This window comes from Camelina sativa, chromosome 6 (genome assembly GCF_030686135.1).
Source record: "Camelina sativa cultivar CO46 ecotype springtype chromosome 6, ASM3068613v1".
NCBI classification, from domain to species: domain Eukaryota; kingdom Viridiplantae; phylum Streptophyta; class Magnoliopsida; order Brassicales; family Brassicaceae; genus Camelina; species Camelina sativa.
This window is the reverse complement of record NC_141885.1, coordinates 651865-677925: the sequence shown is the minus strand read 5'-3', so window position 1 is coordinate 677925 and position 26061 is coordinate 651865. Positions and strand designations below refer to the sequence as shown.

Genomic DNA, 26061 nt, shown 5'->3' with positions numbered 1-26061 from the left:
TTTTTAACCCAATTTTCATTTTTTACTTTGGTTTTTTAATTTTGGCTTGCATGTCTTTTTTAACATCTTCGATCTTTATTAATTTGAAACCGATAATACAAATGTATTAAATGGGACTTTGAATGTTTAAAATAATCTGATAGATGGTCACAGAAGTGAAAGAAGAAATACATGAAAGGGTGTGAATTGGAGCGTTGCATATGGCTTCATGTAAACTAAGCATTTTCTTTTAATCTCATGCATGCGTTATTCTTTTGCAGACGCTATACAAGACTTGTTGTTTTCTCATAAAACTTTATTCACCCATTAAGATCCTATGAGTTTTCCACACAAGATTGTATAAGACAAGAGGAAATAGTTTTGAGTTTTGAACTTTTTGATCAGAACTTCAGATAAAATTGCGCGTGTTTGCCACATGCTTGTCCACGACATGAAGCCATGTATGCATTTTCTTCGTGGAGTCGTGGACACAAGACTTTAGCGGTTAGAATTGTTCAATTAACTCAATTAGTTATTGAGTAGAATCAAGGCCGTTTAGAGAGCAGCAAAGAATAGATCTAGGGTGTCATCATCTTAAGATCCTTTGATGTTCAAATAAACATAAACTTAAAAAAAAATGAAATGGTAAATACGTATAAGGCATGCGAATGCTCTTAGATAAATTTGATGTCCTATAACAATGTATTTTCTCTTCATTATACAAGAAAATAGCTTTCAAATATTTTTTAGAATAAGAATTGGAATAATATTTATAAGAATTATACACTTCTACTTACAAAACAAAGGTTATTCTTCAAAAATGTGTTTGCATTAATTTGTAAGGGATTTAACACCTTTTTAAGTACTCTTAATAGCTTCCTTAAAAATGGTAACAAATCAATAATTAAATTAATAATAAATAATTATTATATTAAAAGAAAACACATGGGAAAAAATAAAAGGTAGTTTTAAAACCAAATTACAAAATAAACCGTTTGATGATAGATGTTACAAAAAAAAAAAAAAAAAAAAACCGTTTGATGATCTTTCCCCTCGTTCTTTGCGTATATATAAAACACATAGAGTATCATGTTTCCATACACTTCACAACTTTGAGGAAAAAAATAAAAACAGAGAGAGAGAGAGAGAGAGAGAGAGAGTGAGAGAATCGATTCAGCAATGTCGTCGGAGGAAGATGAGAGTACTACAAGGATCTCTATCGAACCGGAGAAGCAATCACTTCTTGATCATCACACCGAGAAACACTTCACCGCCGGAGAAATCGTCCGTGACATCATCATCGGCGTTTCCGATGGTTTAACCGTTCCTTTTGCTCTCGCCGCCGGTCTCTCTGGTGCCAATGCTTCTTCTTCTATCGTTCTTACTGCCGGAGTCGCCGAAGTCGCTGCCGGCGCTATTTCCATGGGACTCGGCGGGTATTATAATTAAGGATCAGATCACTTTTATATTTTCCGTTTTCATTTTTTCTTTTGACAATATATAATCCGTTTTCATTTTTGACAATATATATTACTTAATTGTGGTATAATTACTATAAACAGTTAACATTAACTACATAACATATAAGTTGTGGTTTAAAGTTGGCAGAATACTAATTTGTCCCACATCATTTTGTTGGGTCTTAATTAGTCCACATCGATCATGCAATGATTTGTTTTTTTTTGTTTTTTTGGTAAGGAGATCATGCAAAGATTTTTTATATGCATGTATTCATATTTAGTCTTGAGTAACCGTCATATGGTACGAAGAAACGTGATTTTAATTGTGGAGTTTTACGAACTTAGGTATTTAGCAGCCAAGAGTGAAGAGGATCATTATGCGAGGGAGATGAAACGTGAACAAGAAGAGATCGTGGCCGTTCCTGAGACTGGTAAAACCAAAACTTTGACTCAATTCTAATTAAGCCTTCGTTAAGAAGATTAAGGTGTAACATTACACAGTTTAATTATATTAAACAGAGGCAGCAGAAGTGGCAGAGATACTAGCACAGTATGGAATAGAGCCAGATGAATATACACCTGTGGTTAATGCTCTTCGTAAGAATCCTCCAGCATGGCTTGAGTTTATGATGAGGTCAGTATATATAACTTCCCACTTATTTCATTACTATATATTATTCTAATTGTATTGTATTTTTCAACTATATTTTTATCTACTACGACGATATAGTAGTCTAGTCTTAGTTAGGGATAAAATCGAGGGATACTTTTAGTTTTCTGCAAAAAGCTGAGCTTTATACTTTCCAGGTGTAGACAAGATTCTACATGGTCCGACTTCCAAAATTTTAATCTGTTTTTCCTAAACAAACAAATTACGTGAATGAGTTGGTTATATTAAACACTTTAATTAGCATGTTGCATGTACAATGGTTATATAGGTTAGACTTTAATTATTTGTTAAATTGATGATAACTCCCACAGGTTTGAACTGGGATTGGAGAAACCTGATCCGAAAAGAGCGTTACAAAGCGCGTTCACGATTGCAATCGCTTATGTCCTTGGCGGTTTTATACCGCTACTTCCCTACATTTTCATACCGCAAGCCATGGAAGCGGTAGTGGCGTCTGTGATCATAACTCTGTTTGCTCTCTTCGTATTTGGCTATGCAAAAGGGCACTTCACCGACAGCAAACCGCTAAGGAGTGCGTTTGAAACCGCCTTCATAGGAGCAATTGCCTCAGCGGCTGCTTTTGGTATGGCTAAAGCGGTGCAACATTAGCATCAGTAACAAAACTTATGTTTGCGTTTAATGTTTTTTCTTTTAATGGTTTGAAACTTCTTTATTGCATGCGTTGTGGTTCTTATCACGCTCAAACTTATGGTGGCAACCAAAATAAAATCCTTTATCTTTTTATAAAGCACAAATCACTTGCCAAATAAAAATTTGACACATGGCATTTTAATTAAATTTTTTAAAAAATCAAAGAAAATAAAATCGAACAAATATTTTACTGTTTATTTTTTTGTAGGAAAAAAGAAATCCCAAAATTTTCTCTCATCACGATTGCACCATCTCACTACTGTTAAAACTGTTTTCTCTCCCTCTACTAATATAAATGACGATAAATGTTATTAATAAATACTGTTGAATATTTTGCTATCACTTGAGAATTGATAATAGGCATGATCAAAATTAAACCGTAACCGTATATCAGACCGTATCCAAACCGTAACCAGTCCGTAACCATATAAAATGGTTAAAAACTATAACCGATAACCGTAAATATATGGTTAAATTATATTAATCATAATCGTTAATTTATTATAATCGTATCAAAATCGTTGGTTAACCGCATAGTTAAACTAAAATTTGTTAACCATAACCGTTTTAAAAACATAATAAAATATACTAATAATTATTTATATAATATGAATCATATGATATATAGAAATATGAGTACAAAAGAAGAACATATTAATTGTAAAAAAATAATATCAATTATATTAAGTCATCAAATATTATCAATCGTATCATATTATCAAATAACTATAACCATATATAACTGTAACCGCTTCAACCAAAATCGTATTTAACTGTAACCGTTTAACCGTATATTAAACGGTTATGGTAACGTTAAACAAAATTTCTAACTGTAACCGTGATAACCTTAACCATAGTCATGTCTACTTGAGAATCACAAAGCTCTCCTCCTATCAAGGTAATTAAAGAACAATTCTTGGATTCACCCATTATTCAAGAAAGCGGTCTAGACGGTCTAAAATTGCATAATATTTTAATTTTTAACTACATATGTTGAAATTTTTAAGTTTTATATTCATATACATAATTATAAACGTTCATATATTATTAATCTAAACTAATTAAATGCATTTTTCTATTTTTTGTTTATGATTTATGATTTCTTCTTTTTTTCTAACATATATTTTTATATAATATCATATTTATAATGGTTTATGCTCTAAACGCCTAAACCGCCTAAAATTACCTAACGCCTAAATCCCGATTAGGTGTTTTAGGTGCTAGGCACTGGATCACACTCTCTTAATTAGGGAAACAAATTTTGTATATCAAACAATTTTAAAATTATTCATTCTAAATATTATATTATAGATTTTAATTATAACATCTAAATCCAAATCACTTTTTATAAATCCAAACCGACATATAATTTTGTTTAATTGTATAATTTAAACTCTAACCACTCTTTTATAAAACATATTGAAATACAATTTTGTTTAATTGTAAATCTAAACCCTAACCATTCTTTTTATAAACCCAAACCGACATAATTTTGTTTAATTGTAAAATCTAAAGCATAAATCCTAACCACTCTTTTATAAACCTAAACCGACATATAATTTTGTTTAATATAATTATAAAATCTAAGCCCTAAACCCTAACCACTCTTTTGAACCCTAAACACTCTTTTGTAAACTCAAACCGACACATAATTTCATCTAATTGTAAAATCTAAATTTTAACCACTCTTTTGTAAACCCAAACCGACATATAATTTCGTTTAATTGTAAAATCTAAACTCTAATCATTTTTTAAAAACCTCAAACCGACATATAATGTTTTTAATTATAAAATTTAAACTCTAATTCTGCTTTATAAACCTAAACCGACATAATTTTCTTAATAAAAAATCTACAAAAATTGTTTCCTTAATTTGTTTTATCTTTTTATTTTAATTTTGATTTATTTTATAAATATTATATGACATAGTGTTTTGTTGTATTTTGATTGATTAATTAATGTAGGAATTGTATTTTGATTGATTAATTAATGTAGGAAGAAGAATTCTTGGGCCAATTTTAGTATTTTCATATATACTAGGAAGTTTGCTGAACATGCTATGACAGATACCCAAGAAGAGTCTCGCCGTCCATTGCCATACACTCAAAAATACTACTATCATTTGTTCAATATAACAATTAGAACATCCTTTAGATCTATGTCATCTCTATTTTTCTTCAATTATATTCCAAATTCACATTAAGTTCTACTGGAACCTGTTTCTGGAGGGTTTAAAGCTTGAAATGTCAAAGTATTCACAAAACACATATAAAATGCAACTAAGTTTTAATGGTTAAGCAAGCAGCCCCAAAAGCTTTGTGTTGTATTGTTTGAAATAACTTTTGTTGAATTATATTTAAAATACAACACATATGTTATACCTCTAATTGCTTTAAAATATGGTACTGAATACAAGTTTTTTTTTTTGTTTTAAAAAAAAAGTTTAATAAATTGTTATGTATTGAAAGCATTGACCAATTGGTATTTTGTGTTCAAAACACTACTGAAATCAAAACAATGGTTTTTTTTTGGGAATAAAATACCAGTTAGATAATCGATTTATCATGGTATATAGATTTCTCTTTTTTATTTTCCTTTTGCTTTTAAGTTTTAACTACAGTTTGAATGTATAAAAAGATTTTTTTTAAACTACATCATGGACCCGTACGTAGTACGGGCCTATTAAATAAAATATTGCAACAAATGTGTTGGCGTTTGCGAAATATACATACGGTAAAAGAAAACAATTCAAAATCCTTAGGATTGGTAACATGTTGGCTGTTCTGTTGTTAAGGCATTGAGACTGTAACTTATTTATAACTTATTATTTATTGATAAAAATAGTCAAATCTAGATATTAAAACATGGTCATATTCCCATTAGTAGAAAGCTAGCTAGCAAATACAATACAAGTTCTAAGCTGCAGATACATGCTTTTCTTCCCATTCTGAAGATTTGAATGAAACAGTTTCAGAACAAACACGAGCCTCCTCTTCTTATTATCCCCATCAATGTTGTTGCTCAATATCGTTGTCTTGAAGATCTTTCCAAGATCCAAGATTCTTCGTTAACATTTGATCCATAACCTTGTCTGATACTGTGGTCTGTGTTGTTGTTAGAATCACCTTTTTGACTAAAATTTGCAGAGGAAGATAGACCATGAACCGCCATCGAAGTAGTACTGACAGAAACAGGACGTTTAGAAGCGGACGACACATCAACCGCCAAGTTTTGAGTTTGAGATCTATCAACATCATCATTAGGAATCCAAACACCAAAACTAGCGGAGAGATGATTGTCTATTGGTTGACCAAACAATGCAGCTAATGTCTGTGGATGTACTTGTCCTGAGGAAACCAAAGCTTGAATGTTTTCATATCTTTTGATACACTCCGTGTCTTTACTCTGCGAAGCCGCACCACTTAGTCTCTTCAGATACAATCGAAATTTCTGCAATTATATCGACTCACTCAGTCAAATCCTCTATAGAGAGAGCTATACATGAATTAAGATTCAGTGAACCAAACCTGTAAATGACTAGCCACGTTTTCTCTGTTCAAACCAGGAACATTCATCAACTCTAGAATCCGCTTTGGTACAGCTTCTGAAACAATAAGAGCAAATCTTATAAGCACAACTCAATATAGAGTTTATATATAGTGTATAGGAATAAGGATCATACTGTCAATTCCAAGTTGGTTTACAGCATTGACGAATTGTTCATGCAATTCAATAGACCAAACAACGCGTGACTTCTTAGAGTTCCCAGGATCAAGAAGATCATCATCTTCGTTATCTTCTCTATCAACACTTTTCTTCTTCTTCTTCCTAGGTTTCATCAAACTCCCCTCTGAGCATTCACTAACCGAGAAAACAGTCTCGACGCTGCCACTGTTCTTGTTGTTATCCTCTAAAGCTAGGGAACTTCGAAGCTCCTTGTTCATTACACATCTCCTTCTAACAACATGTTGCCAAATGTTCTTAAGCTCTTCAGGACGAATTGGTTTGATTAGATAATCACAAGCTCCATGGTTGATTCCAGTCATGACTGTAGTTGTTCTTCCATCAGCAGACATCACTAGAAAACAGAGTGTAGGAAAACATTAATTGATACAAAAAAAAAAAAAAAAAGATTGAATCTTTGGAGACAGAATAAAGAAGAGAGAGTCTTCTTACTAATGACAGGGAGATCCATTTCGAGACCAACTTGTTGGAGAAGTTTGTAACCATTCATACCAGGCATATGTACATCACTTAGAACCAAATCGAAACAGTCTTTCCTCTCTCTTAGAATGGTTAACGCAACATCAGCTTGTGAGCAAATTGTAACTGCAAAACAAAACACAAAAGCAACAATGAGAACTTAGATAAACAAGAAAATGTGAGCTTTAAAATCTAAGAAAAGGTGGGAGCTTTGAAGTAGACCTTGGTACATGAGACGGAGAAGCATTTGCTCAAGAATGAGCAAGCAGGAAGTGTCATCATCTACAACGAGAATTCTTAACCCATTAGGAAACTGATCACTGATAGCCATTTGATTGCAGATCAATGATTCAGCTTTCGTGTGAGTAATTAAAAACCCTAGAGAAGTGAGAACAGGATTTGGGGATGAAGAAAGATACAAAAAAATGTGGAGAAGCAAGAAATGATTGAAGTTGGTACAGTGTTGAGTAAGTAGCCAGTGGTTTGAAGAGAGTGGCACTCTGACGTAATTTAACTCATCAGTACTACCCTTATTTGTAAAAGTCCTTTGAAAAAATCTTATCTAGACAAAACTAACAAAATCTTTGGTCACGGTCCTCATGCACTACTACTGTATCACAATGCTTATCACGCCGGCGAATCCATGCGGTGGCACAGCCGGATTATTCGTTTTCGGACCAAAAACTCAACTGACTAAGATACCCTCGTCCACAAACTTGAATAGCCATTTCACCGTGCCTCCTGTGGTGGCTTTGGCGGCGGAGAGAAGAGCAGCTTCGAAGGTGTTCCGGTATTGTGCTAGGAGAAGGGTGAGAGACGACGTTGTAGGAGGTGAAGATGAAGATGAAGAGTACGGGTACAATGAGGAGATGGCGATGCTGGAGGTTTATAGCCAGTCGTGTAGAGAAGAAGCGCTTATTGTGACGGCCATTGTTGATGACGAAGAAGTGGAAGTTATCATCTTTAAAGGAGTGTCGTCGTGCCTGAGCGGAGAAACGGCGGTGGATCCGGCGAGGAGTGTGTTGCCGGAGAGAGCAGTGATTATAAAAATTGATAGAGTGAGAGGTCCTTTTGATCCATCACAGATTCATTATATTCAAAAGGGACTCTCTTTTCAAGCCTTCAAGGAGACCAGACTCCTCAACTCATGAATCACAGTATTCATATTTGATATTTTGTTATGGTCCATGAATGTTGATGAAAATTTCAATATCTCACCTCTGTTTCTGAACTAATTTCAGGATTTGCAACAATCACACTAAGCAAAAGCCATAATAAGATTTTTTTTTTAAATACATACTAGGCTCAAAAGGGTAACTAAAACACAAGCCTAACTCTTTATCTATATATATAAGAAAACCAATAGACATCACCAGCACAAAAGTTAGCCATAAAACTGAAATCAGTGTTTCTCTCCCGTTTTTTTTTTTTACCTTGAAATCTTACTATGTTAGAGAAGCACACAAACCTTCCCATATTGGATTTCTACATTTGTATGCTTTTATCATTCCTTCAATCTATTAACCACTGATTGAGATTCATATTGTTGCTCGTGGAATCGACTTCTTTGATCACTGGGTACTCCTCGTCATCCCCATTCGTCCTGAGCCTCTGCTAAGACACCGATTATGCAAACAAAACATTCAACTCTAAAGTTAAAAAGGAAACTAACTTATAATCAATTATATTAGATCATTATAATAAGAAACGTCAAGTACCTTCCAGAAAGCAACTGTGCTGTTGTTGAAGCTCCTTTTGAGTTAGTAGAGGGGCGTCTCGTTCTACTATCTGATCCTTTGTTTTCCACACGCATAGCGGAAACCTCTTTCTCCATTGCAGCTACTTCTCTCCTCATCTTCTTTGCTTCCACTTCCATCGCCTTTGTTAGTGTTTCAACCTTTTTCGCCAACATCTAAAGCAAAACACAAGACAGAGTATTTCAATCAGAGAATATAAATAAATACAAGCAAATCGTTTCCTGGAAAAGTGTAAAACTAATGACTGACCTCAATAGCTTCGTCTTTATCTCTAAGGCTTTGATCTTTATCGTGAGAAGCTTTCCTTAAAGTTATCACCTCCTTTTGAAGCAAATCATGTAATACTCCTGGGACACTATCATTATTTGTCGCTGCTGCTTTGTCCGGTTCTCCTTGTTTTGTTGAATTAGGTGAGTCGTCTCCACTTTTTCCTTCAGAAGACTGGTTCACTGGAAACTTGGATCTGGGTTCGTTTGTTAGTAGTTTACTCCCATCTATAGATCTGCTGCCTCCGTCAAATGATCTGGATGTTCCTTTAGCATGCTTCAATATTGTACTTGTACTAGCATTCAAAGATCTAAACTGAGAACTCGATGTTCTCTTGGAGAAAAATCCATTCGATGTCAGTTTTGGAATAATATCTGCTCCGCCAATGGATTGTCTTCGGGACGGCCCGTTGCTAATACTTCTTCCCTCAGGTGTCGACCGGTTTCCACCGCTTGGAGGCCCTCTTAAACTCTCTTCTAAGACTCTAAGCCGCAGTTGAAATTTCTCCTGAAAACGGCAAAAGCAGCAATTCTTATTAAAGCCTTGGACATAAGGAAGACTGAAGATATGGATCCTAAGTCCTAACTAAGGTTCTTACCTTCAGCTGAGCTTCAGATTTTGCAGCTCGATCAGCTATGGCAAGTTTGTCACGTAGTTGTTGCATTTCTCCCTGTCGAAAAAGAAACAGGAAAATGGTCAAAGAATGTACTTACTCAAGTTACGGGTTTCGGTGAATATGAATCACACAACTCAAAGCAGTAACAGAAGCCCCAAAAGAAAATATAAAAAAAAACCTGCAAAAATCGTCGTTCTTCGAGCCATTGCTTCACAGGCATCACTTTGTCGCTACCATCTTTCCACTCATTTGCCACTACAGTTGCAACCCTACTTGCACTTACTTTGGCACGAGCCAGTTCCCGATCAAGGACTCTCCTCTCTTCCTAAGCACAGGATTAATGGCCATTGCTATGATTAGCACATGAACTGAATTTTAAGTACAAGGGTAGCAATAGGCTACTGAGGCACACTATACGTGTAAGTTAATTATATTACATTCATTTCTTGGAATTTCCTCTGGTAATCTCTCACAGCATTTGCAGCTGCACCACCAGCAAGAACAGCTTCTTCAAGCTCTCGCACAGTCTGGGTAAACTTTTCAACTTCTGCCACCTTTTGTCTGTGCATTCTGTCCAAAATTCTGTTCTCTTCCTAATTTCAACAATTGATAAACAAGGGAGGCTCACGATAACGAAGGAGATAGATCCAGGAATTTAGACTACTGCTGCGTAAAGGAGGTGAAAGTAATACCTGACAAATTTCTATCTGTTTCATTAACTCTTGGTTTTTATTTTGGAGGTCATCAACCATTGAAGCCTTGGCAAGAGCAGACTGAACGGTTCTTTCAGCATCAAGCAAAGCTGCTTCCTTCGATTTAGTTAGGCGGTCCAATGCTCTGTTATCATCTTGAAGTTTAACGATCTACAAATTAAAAACATGCAAAACAGAATGCCCCGTTTTAAAAACGACTCGATAAGCCAGGATATTATACGATATATATTGGGTTGAACAGAAGAAAAATACTTCATGTCTCGCCAGCTTGAGTTCAGCCTCTAAAGGGGCGAGAATGGCTTCAATAGGAGGCATATCGTCATCCTTTTGAGCAGCATGAACCCTTCGAAGAGTAGCTTCTGCAGCAAATTGAGCTGCCATGGAAGCCCTTTTCTCTTCGTTAATTTTCTTGATTTCAAGGTTCTGTGGCAACATGTGATAACATCAAATACAGAATCCAGAAAGAAAAAGGAAAAATTGAAATAATAAAAAGCTACAGAGGAAACATTGTAAACATACTTTACTGTCAAGAAGGTTTTCAGTTAGTTTGAGCTTCTCCGACATCTTTCCCAACTCTTCCGTAAGCTTAAGCAATCAAATTAAAGAGTAGCGCGTCAGAGTATACAAAGATGAATAAAAAAAACGGATGATTTCTGTGACATAGAATATATAAGCTTCATACACATTCTTTTTTGCAAGCACGAACACAAATTTTTCTCACAAAGCATATCAAAATCTAGCTATAACAAAAGTGAGAGCCAATTCATAACACATCTTCCAAAGACAAGGTTTCAAGAATATGGTGAAAAGGATAGGGAAATGACAGATTAACTGCAGAAACTAATAGCCAAATGTAACAGTTTTACTGAAGGCAATCTAGAAACTCGAATTGTGTTTCACATATTTGTAAAGACATAATAATCACAATGTCCTGTAAATGAGGAAAACTAAGTTGACAAGGGAGTAGAACTCCAATTCAATGAATTGCTTCATCTTGTCAATCCATATATAATCAAAACAAACCTCTTCAACAGCCTTCTCTCGCTGCCGTTCAGACAACCTCAATGCTTTGATCTCAGCTTGGGATTCAGACAACTCCCGATCTTTATCTGCACTCCCCACAAAGTCAAAGTTTCAAAACCAACAAGTGACACTCATGCACGTTAATGATAAGTTTAAAAAAAACCCCTCAAATTTTATCAAATTACAAAAATCAAAAAAAATGTCAACGGGAAACTTGAAACCAACCAACAGAAAGAAACAGATCGAGTGTGATAGAGTACCTCTGACATCGTTCTCAAGCCTATTAAGCTCAATTTTAACCGGATCTGAGCCATGGAGTAAAGTAATGAACTCATTATCCGCGTCAAAACTCGGCTTCATTGACCTCCGCCGTGATAAACCCCTACTTCCTCCTTCGCGGAAAGAAGAAGACATAGCCAATGACGGCGAAGAAGATCTCGCCGCCGTACCAAACTCACTCGCTGTTGGTCGTCCTCCATTGTTAACCTCAAACGCCGCGTATCCACCTTCCTCCATTTTTTTTTTTTATTGAAATCCCGATCTATAAACCAACTCTACACATCAAAAATCGCAACCAGTGAGTCCCAAATCCACTAGAGAAGTCAAATCAAAAACACAAAAGGAAACGCACAAACCTAATAAATCAGCACATTCTCAGATCGAAAAAAGCAAAATGTAGAAATAAAGAAGCGCAGCAACACTGAATCGTCAAGAAGAATCTGAGGAGGAGGAGACGAACTCGGGTTAGGGTTTGAATTCAGCTTCTTTCACCGGCGCTTACTTGCTTTGAGATACAGGAAGCAAGTGAGAAATTTAGCAACTTCTCTTTATATTTTTTTTTGGGGGAGACAAAAACAAAACAAAAGGATTTAAAAGAGGTTTTTTATGAGTAAAAATAATTAAATATGGTTATAGTCCTGATTTTGTGTGTAAGTAATGAAGTCACAGTCACAGTCACAGCCAAGCGACGAGAGAGAGAGAGACAATTCATTAATTTGCGTCACACACAAATCCATTTTTTTTTTTAGTTTAGACATGCTTAATTTGCTAATTACCATTCATGCCTACGAGATATATTAATTCCTATATCTTGTGTACAACTGCAATCTCATTTAAGATATTTTATTTACAGCAGTTTTCTTAGTAAATATTTTTGTGTTTATCACTAAGTAAAATAATATAATATCCATTAGGATAATAAAACAGATGAATTTGTGGACAAAATGATATTTTATGAAGTTATATGTTTTATATCAATCAATAATAGTCACAAATACCAATTTAAAGAAAAGGTTCACAACTCCTACTATATATATGTCATGTATTTTCTCCAATGAGTCTTCTAAACTTCTAGTATATAAGGATAAAGAAGGATCATGGACCATGTGACTTTATAATTTATATGCAAGTGTTTATAACTATAGCTTAGCCCCCAAAAAAAAGAAGTGACGTCCTTGGGGGTAAATATATATCTACCAATCGGAGACCATTCTTTAGAATTCTGAATTTTGATTATTAACCATACACAATCTGTCCTCACTACAAGTCACGTCCTCGTGAGTCAAATGTCTCTTAACACGATTTTGTAGTTAAATATATGTATGTATGTTGGCAAGTCACAAGTTTTTTATTAACTTCATACGTTTCATATATAACCATATAATATTGTTCACATTGTTAACTTTTGTAAGGAACACAGTTTTTTTTTTAATCCAAATAATTATTGTAACCTTAGTTTTCATGGTTTGAAGTTTGAATTTACCTGAGGCTAATTCGTCCACTTTACTTGTAATAGAGCAATCAACGTATCATACCTAACGAATTTATTATTACAGGTTTTGCAGGTCAATCATAAGGATTTCTATTTTTAGTTTAGCATAAATACTTAATACTAAAACAGTGGGCTTCAAAATGGGCTATTACTATTTTTACAAGCCCATTTAATTATCTTCTTTCTTCTATTGCGCTGAGGATTGTTCTGTGTAAGTCTCTTGCTCAGAAAGAGTGTTTTTGACCTTCACAGTGTCGTTTAGAGCCCTAACCAACCATGGTCGCTTCTTTAGGGTTTAAGCCTTCTCCGTTAGATTTTAGATTTTAATGTTATCAATCTTTTGTTACCTTACGAGTGAGTCGTCTGAAGAATCCCATGTCCATGAATGGTCAGAGAAGCTCTTCAATTTCTCTCTCGGCTGAGAAAATCTTCAAATTTTCCAGACCCATTCACCTGCAACAAGCATATTCATCAGCTTATCAATTCGAATTGCGGCGTTCTCTCTCTCAAATTATTAGCTTACTTAGTCTCCAGAGGCTACACTCCTCATCGTTCTTCATTCAATTCGGTCGTATCCTTTGTTTGTAGATTAGGGCAGGTTCAATTCGCTCAAGATATAGTACACTCGATGCCTCGATACGGGTGTGTACCAGATGTTATATCTTATAACTCTCTCATTGATGGGCATTGTAGAAATGGCGATATCAGAAGTGCTTGTTTGGTATTAGAGAGTTTAAGAGCCTCTCATGGGTTTATTTGCAAGCCTGACGTAGTTAGTTTTAATTCTCTGTTTAATGGGTTTAGCAAGATGAAGATGTTAGATGAGGTTTTTGTGTATATGGGTGTTATGTTCAAGTGTTGTTCTCCCAATGTTGTTACTTATAGTACTTGGATTGACACCTTCTGCAAATCCGGGGAGTTACAGTTGGCGCTTAAGAGTTTTAACTGTATGAAGAGAGATGCTTTGTCTCCAAATGTGGTCACTTTCACTTGTTTGATTGATGGGTATTGTAAAGCTGGTGACTTGGAGGTTGCGGTTTCGTTGTACGAAGAAATGAGACGCGTTCGGATGTCTCTGAATGTTGTTACTTATACTGCTTTGATAGATGGTTTCTGCAAGAAAGGGAAAATGCAGAGAGCTGAGGAAATGTATTCGCAGATGCTCGAGGATAGAGTTGAGCCAAACTCTCTTGTATACACTACGGTTATCGATGGGTATTTCCAGACAGGAGATTCGGATAATGCCATGAAGTTTCTGGCCAAAATGCTCAATCAAGGGATGAGACTTGATTTAGCAGCTTACGGCGTATTTATATCAGGCCTTTGCAGTAATGGTAAACTAAAGGAGGCAACAGAGATTGTAGAAGGTATGGAGAAAGGTGGTTTTGTTCCTGATATGATGATTTTTACTACAATGATGAATGCATATTTTAAATCCGGGCGCATGAAGGCTGCAGTTAACATGTACCACAAGTTAGTTGAGAGAGGCTTCGAGCCAGATGTTGTAGCTCTTTCGACTATGATTGATGGGATTGCAAAGAATGGACAACTACATGAAGCTATAGCTTATTTCTGTATTGGGAAAGCTAATGATGTTATGTACACCGTGCTTATTGATGCTTTGTGCAAGGAAGGAGACTTTATAGAAGTTGAGAGATTGTTTAACAAAATTTTAGAGGCTGGACTTGTTCCGGATAAGTTCATGTACACTTCTTGGATAGCTGGTTTGTGTAAGCAAGGGAATTTGGTGGATGCGTTTAAGTTAAAAACCAAAATGGTTCAAGAGGGTCTCGAGCTTGATTTGTTAACCTATACAACATTGATTTATGGGTTAGCTAGCAAGGGATTGATGGTCGAGGCTAGACAAGTTTTCGATGAAATGTTGAGAATTAGAATATGCCCTGATTTGGCTGTTTTTGATCTACTGATTAGAGCTTATGAAAAGGAGGGAAACATGACCGCTGCTTCGGATATGCTTCTCGATATGCAGAAAAGAGGGCTTGCAACATCAGCAAGTGATGCAGATTGCAGCAAACAATGTGACAATGAAGTGAGCTGTTCTTGAACTTACTTATGATTTGAGCTCATGGGCATCATCAGCTGTTGTATTCTCAAATATGGGAAAATGTAGTAAAGGGCATTTGTAAATAAATTACCATCTTTTACATTTAAAAATGGATGCTTTTAACAAAAGATACATGATTTTGATAGTTATATATAAATATATACAGTACTGTTTTTTAATTGAGGAAATGGAATCTGTATCCATATGTGCAGAATATTACTCCCTCTTCTTAGTTGGGGTCAGTTGTTCCTTTAAGGATGTTGTATTTGCAGAGAGGACATGTTGCTCTCATCTTAAGCCATTTCACAATACACGTCGAGTGAAAATGGTGGTTACAAGGAAGAGCATGAAGCTCTGCACCATCCTCATATGAGTTCAGACATATGCAACAGTCCTGTTAAGAAAAATCAATTAGAAGAAACATTTGGAACTTCATAAAGCAAAGTTAATTGTTGTCATAGAAGATTGGCTTTACCGCATCCTCAGCAAGTAGTGTTCTTTCAGTTGCTAAGCATAGTCCTTTGGTCGGTATAGGAACCATTTTGCCAGGTCCGGCAATGTTCTTCTCGTTGGTATGGAAAGCCTTAAATTTGTAAAGGGGAAGAACACCCAGCTCAGTCTCTGATACTCCTTCCTGTATCACCCGCAAGGCCGTTAGAAAAGGCGTATTTAAGTCTTTAAAGTAGTAATCTTTTGAAACAACAAAGATGGAGGCTTAATACCGTTCCTGCAACGGCGTAAAGAAGGGCGATGATGCAGGGAAGACAGCAACAGAGAGCTATTCCAACAAGGCAAGCCAAAACAATACAGAAAATGGCGAAGAAGACATCAATCGCCAGAAAAGTCACCGACAACCTGCAAAACCCCGGAAAGATTTGGATCACACTGAAACAATAACTCTTGTATTTGAATGAGGCAGCAAATACTATGATAGAATCTGATACCAGTAAAGATTAGGAGCTTCTCCTAAAAGCTTATCACCACCTTCAACAACCCAGTAGAATCCAATGATCCACCATACAAATGATACCACAGTGTTTATAGACTCACATCTTTTAGCAAAGCTGATTACAACAAATCCATCATCCCAATGGCAAATTCAATCACATAAACGACAAAAAAAACATCAATTTCATCTTCATAAATTCATGAAATTGAGATTAGTCAATCAAACCTGTAAGTTGTTGAATTGTCACTGTCTTCTTCTTCATGATCATACTCACTGTGATCTTCATGATCGGCGGCGGCACTATCTCCAGACTCCAAATCCCTAGCTCTACGCGTCGTGTTTCTCCTCCAATACTCAGACCAAACCAAAACCACATGGATCAAACACTGTAACCCATACCCACAGATCCAAACCCTGATCGGCTCGTTAGGTCTTTCTTCGACTGTACCGACAAGCATAACCGCCGACGCAAGCACAAGAGCAGCGTTCCAGAGTATATCAGCAGCAACTACAGGTTTCGAGTAACCCCAATCGATTCGTCTCTCCTCCAGAGCACGCGCCGCCGTCTCTCTCACAAGCATCGACGGTGCACGGTGGCCGGTGATCCGTCCCAATAGAACGGCGAGAGCTGTAGGTCTGGCTGATGAAGGAGAAGAGCCTTCGCGACGCGGGCGGAGTAGTGGCACATGTTGATCACGCGCCGCCGTGGAGTCTGAAGAAGTCGATGACATCAGTATCTTCTGATACGGAACCAACGAAGAGAATTGAGTTTCTTCTCTCTCTCTCTCTCTCTCTCCTCCTCTAGAAAACGCTTAAGCCATGGCGGACAGTTTTTAAAAGATTGGTTTAAAATTAAAACAATTACTGTAGAATCTAATTAAACAAGATTAATTAATATTTAACATTAAAACATCATTATTACAATAAATCACCTTTGACCTTACAGGTGTTATCTAGAAATTGGCCTAGGATTAAAACTGTTTACAAATCACAGATTTAGTTTCATTACACTGATGATTTCCCAGCCAAGCTCTAAATCTGCAACAGACCAGTTACAACACAAGAACACAGCTTCACTACAACTGCTTATCTCTGTTCGATGCATACACTTCTCTTTCAGACACAAAGACCCCTTAAAAGATCCAACCTGCAAACTGTTTTCATCTTCATGAATCTGAGCACCAGACACTGTCTTCAAGATCTTTGAAGACAATTGTTTGATCAGATCAGCATCGTTATCTGATTCTCCCTTAACTTTCACTGGACAACAGTAAGCTAAAGAGACCACATGGTTTTTCTCATGTAACAACTCAGAGACTTCATCTTGGTGAACAATCTTCGCCTTTTTGCTCTTCTCTATTACCAAAACCCCGTCTGCAGTTCTCTGGTCTGTAACACGGAGCTGAGTAGAGTTTGAGAATTTGAAATTCGGGCTGGAGCAGCTTTTAAGGAACATATCAGAAGCGTTTGCTTTTACAAAAGTGGTTGAAGCTACTGAAACTGTTTCACCATTGGCAGGAACAAAACAGGGGATGTCAAGCTCTGAGGTTATCTTATCCTTAAGAATCATCATGCTTGGTTTTTCGCCGTGCACGAGTACAACGTTCTTTGGGGAAAGAAACTTTGTGAGATCCATTATTCCTTTTGCATCCGTGTGAGGACTGAAAGCCACTTGATGTATCTGATAACAACAGTATCAAGACTATTAAGTTTATGTTGAACGTGTGAATTTTGATGCATTGCTATTTTCTTGTAAAGTTTACATAATTTTTGTGAGAACCAGAACAAAGAGTATATACAAACCTTGCAACGGACATCAACCTTGGTGCCATTGTAGAGGTCAACCGTCGTGGGTTTACCGGCCATCAGTTTGTGCCCAACGGTCCCAGCTACAGAGTATCTGTACCAAACGGATCCACAAGGGGTTGAAAGGAGATATAATTGTGGGTTAGGTGCGAAGAAGAAAAAATGAATTGCTAATGAAGGAAACACAATAGCTGTAATACCCGGGCAAGGCAACAAGATTCAAGGGAGACGGAGCCCAGTGCTTGAACACTTCAAGTGAGAAGCCAGCACAAAGCATACCAGGTGTGGCAAAGAGAACACATGGCCCAGGAGCATGTATAAGAGACCGATCAAAATCTTTAACTGCAGAATGTTAAGGTAGTAGTTAAAAAGGACGGACAGGATGTATTGATCAAGTATAGAATCACTAGTTTACAAAGCTTTTATCCTTATTTTTCAAGCACTGTAAAGTTTTGGGTCCATTTGATATAAATTTCATCTTCAACGTTCTAAAGTTATTTGCAAATGTTAGTTCGCATACCATTCTTAAAATCAAATGGGTTATGCGTATTGTGCTTTTCTTTAACGTTCTGGCTTGTCCAGCTGATGAGCATTTTGTAATACATATTTGCTTGGATGGTCAAACCTGGAAAAATACAGCAATATTCAGAAGATAGAGATCACTATTTGTAAGATAAAATCACGACTTTGTTGAGCTGACTAATCTGAAGAATTGATTTCAAATGAGGATTGGTAGTGATTTAACAGACCTGATGAGAAGTAAATTGGAACCTTTATATTCATACGCTCCCAGTAATCATCAAGCAGCATGCAAAGTTCCTGAACAAGGAAACGCAATTGTCAATGAGACATAAAAGAAGCACAGGCAAATTTAAGTAACTGACTTGTTTCAAAGCTATCACAAGGAGCCTATTCTGTAAGAAGACAGACCTGAGCCCTTCCAAGAGCAAATGAAGGAATTAGTGCCTTCCCTCCGCCAGCAACACATTTATGAACCTGGAAGAGTTTTCTGAGATATTAGACAATTACCGAACAAAAGCTGAAGCCTTTCCTAAAGGGCTAGTTTAGTATATTGATCAGGAACAAGCCAAAAGTTATGCCGGAATTATAATCAAAAACCATTTAAGAAACCATGTGTTGATAGCTACAAGTAGACATACAGCTTCGGGGATATTTTGACCCGCGAATGGTAGTTGCATATGTCGACCTAAACGGCATAGTCAAACATACAACAGGAATACATACTAGTTCTTTGTAAGTTTGCTAAAAAATACCAGTGAACAACTTTGTATTTGTTTCCCGTACTCTGATATGAGAAGATCCAACTGGAGTCTGTCAATTTTAGCTGCTCCTAGATGTCTATCTGTTGTCATATTGTAATCTCCAGTGTACAAAATTGCTGCATCTCCCACTTTTGCATAAATCATCACTGCTCCAAGGACCTTATGATCATTACAAAAGAAGCTTTAAGAAATGCAGAAACTCTGAACATAACAAACTTAGAAAGAAGTCCAAAGAAGCTTTCTAAAACAAGAAAGAATGTCTTACATGCCCTGCATAATAGGCACGGATTTGAAGATCTTCATCAACCTGAATTGTTTGCTTCAAATCTATTGCGATTACTACATAAGAAACAGAAGGAAGCCAAGTTATAGACACTGCATCTGTATTTATGAATCAAGTAACACATTCATCAACCAGATGAAAAAACTTCGTACATAAAGACCTTCAAAATGAATTAAATCCAATATTTAAAGTACCTTTCTTCATGCAGTTTGTTATATGGGTAGTGGTGAATAGCTCCTCCTCGCCTCTTCTATCCACCATTACTCTTCGGTAATCCTCAAGCATTAATGGAGACAAAGCCTTTGTGGGATACTACAAAGAGAGACAAGTCAAATGCAAATTCCTTTACCTTGAAAGAAAAAAAAAAATCACTCAAACATTTCATCGAACACCTAGAGGACGATATTACTCACCGACATATAAATTGGCCCATTGTACCCACAAACCTCCGTGAAGTAAGGAAGCGCTCCAACATGATCCATATGACTATTAACACTCGAAAAACACACACACAATTAAAACCCATACGATCGATCCCACAAAAACTAAGAAAACTACTTGAGGGGGCACAGTCAAGGTTTAAAGAATCAGTACAAATGAGTGACGATGATACAAGAGATGACGTTATCAAAATCACCGGATTTAGAGAGGAGAGAAAAATCTGGGTATCGATTGTGATCATCGCAGCCCATATGCATCCCACAATCAAACATTATCCTTTTACCGTTAATCGTCACCACTACGCAGCTCTTTCCAATCTCTTGTCCAGCACCTAACCACACCACAACGATGAAAATACTACTCTTATTCCGATATCGTGAAACATAAAGAAGCAAAGAATGAAGAAGACAATTAAAAATATATATATTACCGAGTACGAAACAATCGATTGCCATGGAAGATGTCACTCAACACAAATTACGAAAATAAATTTGAGACAAGTAACAAAAATTATCGAATTTGTTCGAATCAGAACACGAAGTCAAGCGACCGGAGAAAATTTTGCAGCGGCGAGAGAAGGAAGACACAGAGTTAGGTCGTCAAACGAATTTGAATGGCGGCAAAGTGTTCAGTAGCATCGGAACCGCTGGGAATCACACACGTGTCTGAGATCTAGCCGTTGATGATATACATCGTAGTGGTAAGCCCAATAACAGTAATAGTGATTATTTTAACGGCCCATTAATTTTAAAATTTTAAAACGACGTCGTTGTGTGTCGTTTGGGTTCTGAGGAAGAAAAAGTTCGTAAAGACTAATCCCTAAATAAGTGAGAGAGGACTGAGACTTTGTAGTTGACCGGATCATTCTCACTTTCGCCGGACGACGTTTCTTCCGCCGTCGGTATCTGCCTTTACAAATCCCGATCTCTCTGTCTCTGTCTTCAATCGGTCAGTAACTCTCTCTCTCTCTCTCCTCTTCTGATCTTGCAAACCCTATCAATTCGCCATCTCCTTTGAGCTCTTTCGTTGATTGAGTTTTGTTTCTTAGTGCAGTGACGACAATGGCTGCTCGTATCGGGATCTTCGCGGTCGTCGTAGCTGTATTCTTATCTATTTCCGCATTTTCCTCCGCTCAGGATCTCCAGATCGTAAATGCCGAGCGAAGGGTAAGATTCTCCGATCTGTCATCTGTAGCAAATTCATTAATTTCCAAAGGATCCGTTTCTTATGGTAATTCAAGTTAATGAAGGTGCCTTTGGGCTTACTGTTTCTCCGATCTATGCTTGGTTTATATTAATACTGTGTGATTTGGTCACCTCACGGTTGATCATCGATAGGCTTCATAGTTCATATGTACATCAACTAAATCATGTGACTCTTTAGGTGTGAATTTTCATCAGTTATTTCGTTTAGTTTCAGTAATCTGAAAGTTTAATGATAGAAGCTGTTGAAACTTAAGTTTTTATTCTGAAATGCTCCTCCTTTGTGTTTTGTTTTTGTCTACAGATTGACTTAAGCTCACATATCGTGAAGGCCTTCTTGACTCTCAAGGTATTTCTAATCAAATTTACAGTTGTTATTCCTATTGAAAACACACTAGAAGGTTCGGAACTTGGAACTAGGAATTGAAGCCTTTCTTCATATGTTGTATGCTATTTCAGCTTCTTTATTTTTTCTTTCATTCACTGTTAGTTGAGTGTAGTTAAAGTTTTTAGTAAAGGTTGGAACTTAATGGCTTTGATTCGCTGTGACAGTTCACCTGTTATTTTCCTTTTTCTCCTTCATCATCCTTGCGTTTTTTCTGTTAGAAGGTGACGGTTTTCTTGTCTGGTTTCCTTGTTAGGTTGAAAATATTGGGAAAAGTGCTGCTGCAGAAATGCTTCTTGCTTTCTCACCTACTCAGATCAAGAATTTGGCCATGGTCCAAGCCCTGGCAATTACTGGCAAGAAGAAAAAGAAAACCTATTTGCCTTTAGATGTAAAGCCAACTGAACAACCTGATGCTCCAAATGACACTGGATACTACCGTGTTACGTTTGTTAGCCCCTTAGGTCCGGGTGAAACTGTTTCACTTGAGGTGCTATACATTTTGACTCATTCGTTGGAACCTTTCCCAGTGGAGATAACCCAGTCAGAATCTCAGTTGGTTTACTACCATGATAGTGCAGTGATATTGTCACCATATCATGTTAAACAACAGACAACTTTTGTTAAGACACCTAGTACTAGAGTGGAGTCGTTCACTAGCATCGAACCTGCTAACCGGGCTGGCAAAGAGATAAAATATGGACCATATGAGAATCGTGCTTCATACTCTTACACACCTGTCATCATTCACTTTGAGAATAACAGTCCGTTTGCCGTTGTTGAGGAGCTTGTGCGTGAAATTGAGATTTCACACTGGGGTAGTCTTCAGATAACAGAAAATTATAGGTTGACTCATGGGGGAGCGCGGCATAAAGGTGTTTTCTCAAGGTATGTAATGGGCTGAATGACTTTTTATGTTTCCGGTGACCTCTGAAAATTTATCTTTATGGATTAGATGTTGCAGAATCTCTATTTGTGTTTGAGCTGAAGGTGCCATTTTCAATTACTGTAGACACGTTTTCTCGTAAACTGTCTTGTTACTTAGCTATTTTCCGTTGTGGTGAAAGAGCTCAATGGATATGTTGTCCTCATACATAAACTGTTTCGCTGAAATGTTTTTCTGAATTCTTAATTTTGGCAGGGTTGATTATCAATCGAAACGGTCCGTCAGTGGTGCATCCTCTTTCAATGCGCTCCTTGCAGTACTACCTCCCAGAGTGAACTCTGTCTACTACAGAGATGACATAGGAAACATCTCCACTTCACATTTGCGTACAGGGTTTAGAAAGGTATGGTTGGCTTGCCTTCTTTTCGTGATCTGTGGCCATTTAGACACTGATATTTGTTCCCTAAGAAACTCTTCCAAGGCTTTAATTTACAACAGTATGTTGCTTAGAGGCGTATACCTAAAAAAAGAGTGATCTGATAATATTCACTTTTAAGCCTCTGAATTCTTATAAAACAAATTTGGTGTTTGCAGTCAGAACTTGAATTTGAACCCCGCTACCCATTATTTGGAGGGTGGAGAGCAACTTTTATTATCGGCTATCGAGTTCCATTGGAAGACTATCTCTTTGAAGCATCTGATGGCAGACGTTATTTGAACTTTACGTTTGGGTGCCCGCTCGTCGAAACTATTGTTAATAAGTTGACTATCAAAGTGGGTTTAGCATTTTCTACTAATTGATATTTCTTTCAGTTGTAAGCAAATTTGATTTAACGGAGGGAAATTTCTTTTCAGGTCGTGCTTCCTGAAGGATCAAAGGACCCTTCTGCTATTTTGCCCTTTACAGTCAATCAAGACTTACAGGTACCTCATCAGCCACGCAGATTGCATTTTTCAAACCATAGTTATTATTACACAACAATGTATCTATCTATAATGGTCTTCGTCTCAGGTCAAATACTCATACCTTGACATTGTGGGAAGAACCGTGGTTGTGTTGCAAAAGGATAATGTAGTTCCCACACACAACGTACCTTTCCAGGTAACCATTAAGACCTTCAAACTTACAAATAGATTTTAAACAGATTTAGAATTATAGATGTATCATTATGATGAGCAAAATTCATTCTTTTGGTAAAATGCTATAAACCTGCTTGATATATATGGGACTGTTTTCCGCAGGTGTACTATACATTCAAACCGATATACATGCTTGCGGAACCATTCATGCTTGTATCGGCTTTCTTCTTCGTCTTTGTGGCTTCTCTTGCTTATGTACACATCGATCTCAATATCGCCAGGAAGTAGAGTTCTTACAAAATGTCCTTCGCTTTCACTTATAGACTCTTAAAAGAAATAGACCTTTTTTACCTTTACCTTTTTTATAAGAAGAGACTAAATTTTGTAGTTCTTGCTTTTTGTAGTTGTATCTTTGACACCTTATGTCTGTAATGAAGTGTCGGAGTTATATTGTGCTCTCAAGTTGCCAAAATTGAATTTGCACAATAATTTGTTGTCTGATTTAGGAAAGTAGATGACGGGAAAATAGTGAATTTGCCAAATGTACCGAAAAAACGAAAATGTTTCAAAAGCTAAAATATGATACAAAATGATGAGTGACAACAACAAAATACAGAGAAAAATGGCAAAAATAAAAACAAATGCAAAATAAAAAGTTACATTAACTAACAAAGATTACGCTAAAACAACAAACACTGATCCTAATCTCCATTGCCTTAGGAAAAAAAAAACTTGCCTTTTAAAGAGAGATCACTGAACCGGATTCTTCTTCGGCCTTCCTCTTCCTCTCTTCTTCGGCCTTCCATCTGAATTAACTCCAACATTGTTGTTACTCCTCATCGCCTCACTATCTCTCTTCCCTGCACCACCTGACCATCCACCAAAGTTAACCTGAGCACTATGAGAAGACGAAGGATGAGCAACCGGAGCTGCCGGAGCTGAAACGCCGCCGGATGAGAAAACCGGAGGCATCCAATTAGGGAATTTGGCTGCATCAACTCCGTTAGCAATGGCGGCTGCTTCACCTCCTTTGCCACCAATAAATCCCATGGGAAAAAAACCCCAACAACAATAATACTCATCTTTCCCAGGAATCAACGGAGGCAGCTGAGGGATACTCGCGGCGTGGAACGCTCTTTGGCAGTTTTGGCATCTGATACAGTACTCTTGGTAAACCCTAGGATACTCATGGAGACTGTAACAGTACGGACACGCCGTCCAAAACGTAGCCATCTTCTCATTGACTGTTGTTTTCTTCCTCCTCCCCTGATTGAGATCTACTTTGGTGAAGATGAGATTCAAATCCCGATCGAACTGAGATTTCTTTGAAGGTGTTGACAGGACTTCCCATGCATCGAGCACGAATTTGAAAGCTTGATCGGCGAACGGGAAACGGTTTTTGTCAGGGTGGAGGAGAAGAGCGAGACGGCGGTATTGTTTCTTGATTAGATCGTTGTCCGCTGAAGATTGTTCTGGATCTTCGATCTGGAGGATCTCGTACCAGTTCGGTTGGTTTTTGACGAGATTCTGTGACGCGGACGAGAGCAAGACGTCGACGACGGCGAGGATTTGATCGGTGCCTTCTAAGAGAGGCTCTGTCTCTTGAGCTAAGATTGCAAACTCTTTTGAACCGTTCAGATCTCGTGACTCCAGAAGCTTCTCCGCGATTCCGAGAAGACGTTCGGCTTCTTCTCGGTTACCGTTCATCTTCTTCTTCTTTCTCCTTCGATTTCAAAAGCTCTTGTTTTTGGCTATGGGCGGAGAAAATGGTGGGCAGATCTATTTTTTATCGAGAAGACGATGATGATGATGAACAAGGCTCTCTCATTGGCTGTGTGTTAAAAAAATGTGACCAACAAAATAACATAAATTAAATTTGCTGATATGAATTTAAGAGAAACAATTGACTGTATCTCATGGTATAATACAATTTACAATTAAGTTGGAACACGAAAATTAAAAAAAAAAATTACTAAAAAAGGCAAAAGTTACAAAATTGATTCAGCTAGGTGAGTTTTATAAATAATAAAAAAAATAATTATCGGTTCTTTATTTTATATACATAAATAAAATTTCTATTAAAAAAAAGGTTTAGTTTGTCCAAAGAAATGAAAATCAAATAAAAATAAAAGCATGATTATGTTTATAAAAAAAATTGTCATTGCTAATTGATTAAAAAAAAATCATGTTTTTCCAGATATTAGATGTTTTATATAGTTAATTGTATTGGGAAAAAAAATCATTTTTGATTTCAGACATTACACATAAAACATAATTACTATTTATTTTTTTTATGCCTTACAAAAGCTTAAAAAAAAAAAATTGTTTTGTTTGTAACTCTCGCAAGATGAGTATGTTTTATTTGTAACCCTCTTCGGTTGAATCTTCTATTTAAATGATTGTTATTCTAAAATAAATGTATTACAACTAGGTTTTCACTCTCGGTACACCGCATGACTAAATTATAAATTATTATATTTTAAATAATAATTTTAAAGATATTTAATTTAATATTTTATTTAGAATTTTTTTCTTCTTCTTACGTTTTATATAATTTAGAACCTAATTACA

At 36.6% G+C, this 26061-nt stretch overlaps 9 protein-coding genes across 15 annotated transcripts; 4 read left to right on the top strand and 5 right to left on the bottom strand.

The window, feature by feature from the left end:
* The first annotated feature begins 939 nt into the window (after positions 1–939).
* On the top strand, positions 940–2864 carry LOC104789940 (vacuolar iron transporter 1-like). Its single transcript, XM_010515605.3, has 4 exons — positions 940–1415; positions 1785–1870; positions 1959–2073; positions 2421–2864. Exons 1-4 carry the CDS (start codon positions 1159–1161, stop codon positions 2716–2718), a joined length of 756 nt encoding a protein of 251 aa, XP_010513907.2. The 5' UTR covers positions 940–1158; the 3' UTR covers positions 2719–2864.
* A 2706-nt stretch (positions 2865–5570) lies between these two features.
* LOC104789939 (two-component response regulator ARR14-like) lies at positions 5571–8278 on the bottom strand. Its single transcript, XM_010515604.3, has 5 exons — positions 7186–8278; positions 6937–7089; positions 6443–6838; positions 6288–6364; positions 5571–6210 (listed from the first exon to the last, which is right to left on the bottom strand). Exons 1-5 carry the CDS (start codon positions 7292–7294, stop codon positions 5782–5784), a joined length of 1164 nt encoding a protein of 387 aa, XP_010513906.1. The 5' UTR covers positions 7295–8278; the 3' UTR covers positions 5571–5781.
* On the top strand, positions 7563–8258 carry LOC104789938 (uncharacterized). The gene has a single exon (XM_010515603.3). The coding sequence runs from the start codon at positions 7563–7565 to the stop codon at positions 8112–8114; it is 552 nt and encodes a 183-aa protein (XP_010513905.1). The 3' UTR covers positions 8115–8258.
* A 3-nt stretch (positions 8279–8281) lies between the features above and the next one.
* Positions 8282–12385, bottom strand: LOC104789937 (microtubule-associated protein 70-3). 2 transcript variants are annotated; one of them, XM_010515602.3, is made up of 12 exons: positions 11975–12385; positions 11600–11893; positions 11340–11425; positions 10836–10901; positions 10569–10739; positions 10296–10466; positions 10041–10196; positions 9782–9928; positions 9586–9657; positions 8970–9494; positions 8682–8875; positions 8282–8574 (listed from the first exon to the last, which is right to left on the bottom strand). In XM_010515602.3, exons 2-12 carry the CDS (start codon positions 11853–11855, stop codon positions 8535–8537), a joined length of 1884 nt encoding a protein of 627 aa, XP_010513904.1. In that variant the 5' UTR covers positions 11856–11893; positions 11975–12385; the 3' UTR covers positions 8282–8534. The 2 variants fall into 2 exon arrangements, with proteins under 2 accessions (XP_010513904.1, XP_010513903.1); XM_010515601.3 differs by having other exon boundaries at positions 8282–8577; positions 11975–12238.
* A 1110-nt stretch (positions 12386–13495) lies between these two features.
* On the top strand, positions 13496–15303 carry LOC104789936 (pentatricopeptide repeat-containing protein At2g01740). Its single transcript, XM_019246581.2, has one exon. The coding sequence runs from the start codon at positions 13496–13498 to the stop codon at positions 15173–15175; it is 1680 nt and encodes a 559-aa protein (XP_019102126.2). The 3' UTR covers positions 15176–15303.
* On the bottom strand, positions 15237–16992 carry LOC109133462 (E3 ubiquitin protein ligase RIE1). Its single transcript, XM_087455638.1, has 5 exons — positions 16350–16992; positions 16120–16239; positions 15898–16030; positions 15651–15809; positions 15237–15569 (listed from the first exon to the last, which is right to left on the bottom strand). Exons 1-5 carry the CDS (start codon positions 16853–16855, stop codon positions 15405–15407), a joined length of 1083 nt encoding a protein of 360 aa, XP_087311764.1. The 5' UTR covers positions 16856–16992; the 3' UTR covers positions 15237–15404.
* A 6-nt stretch (positions 16993–16998) lies between these two features.
* LOC104793820 (cleavage and polyadenylation specificity factor subunit 3-II) lies at positions 16999–20538 on the bottom strand. 4 transcript variants are annotated; one of them, XM_087455634.1, is made up of 13 exons: positions 20368–20538; positions 20091–20268; positions 19910–19982; positions 19691–19808; positions 19479–19552; positions 19236–19372; positions 19087–19137; positions 18861–18939; positions 18680–18749; positions 18451–18555; positions 18131–18272; positions 17928–18024; positions 17005–17805 (listed from the first exon to the last, which is right to left on the bottom strand). In XM_087455634.1, exons 1-13 carry the CDS (start codon positions 20390–20392, stop codon positions 17113–17115), a joined length of 1842 nt encoding a protein of 613 aa, XP_087311760.1. In that variant the 5' UTR covers positions 20393–20538; the 3' UTR covers positions 17005–17112. The 4 variants fall into 4 exon arrangements, with proteins under 4 accessions (XP_087311757.1, XP_087311758.1, XP_087311759.1 ...); XM_087455631.1 differs by lacking the exon at positions 19087–19137 and having other exon boundaries at positions 16999–17805; positions 18861–18926; positions 19205–19372; XM_087455632.1 differs by lacking the exon at positions 19087–19137 and having other exon boundaries at positions 16999–17805; positions 18861–18926; positions 19205–19372; positions 20134–20268; positions 20368–20535.
* Positions 20539–20710: 172 nt separating this feature from the next.
* LOC104789935 (dolichyl-diphosphooligosaccharide--protein glycosyltransferase subunit 1B) lies at positions 20711–23976 on the top strand. 3 transcript variants are annotated; one of them, XM_087455635.1, is made up of 9 exons: positions 20711–20885; positions 20991–21103; positions 21444–21488; positions 21781–22412; positions 22666–22813; positions 23005–23184; positions 23266–23334; positions 23423–23512; positions 23653–23976. In XM_087455635.1, the coding sequence occupies exons 2-9, from the start codon at positions 20999–21001 to the stop codon at positions 23776–23778; spliced, it is 1395 nt and encodes a 464-aa protein (XP_087311761.1). In that variant the 5' UTR covers positions 20711–20885; positions 20991–20998; the 3' UTR covers positions 23779–23976. The 3 variants fall into 3 exon arrangements, with proteins under 3 accessions (XP_087311761.1, XP_087311762.1, XP_087311763.1); XM_087455636.1 differs by having other exon boundaries at positions 20727–20885; positions 20986–21103; XM_087455637.1 differs by having other exon boundaries at positions 20804–20885; positions 21444–21584; positions 21746–22412.
* A 29-nt stretch (positions 23977–24005) lies between these two features.
* On the bottom strand, positions 24006–25453 carry LOC104789933 (uncharacterized). The gene has a single exon (XM_010515596.3). It carries the CDS (start codon positions 25195–25197, stop codon positions 24241–24243), a length of 957 nt encoding a protein of 318 aa, XP_010513898.1. The 5' UTR covers positions 25198–25453; the 3' UTR covers positions 24006–24240.
* Positions 25454–26061: the final 608 nt, after the last annotated feature.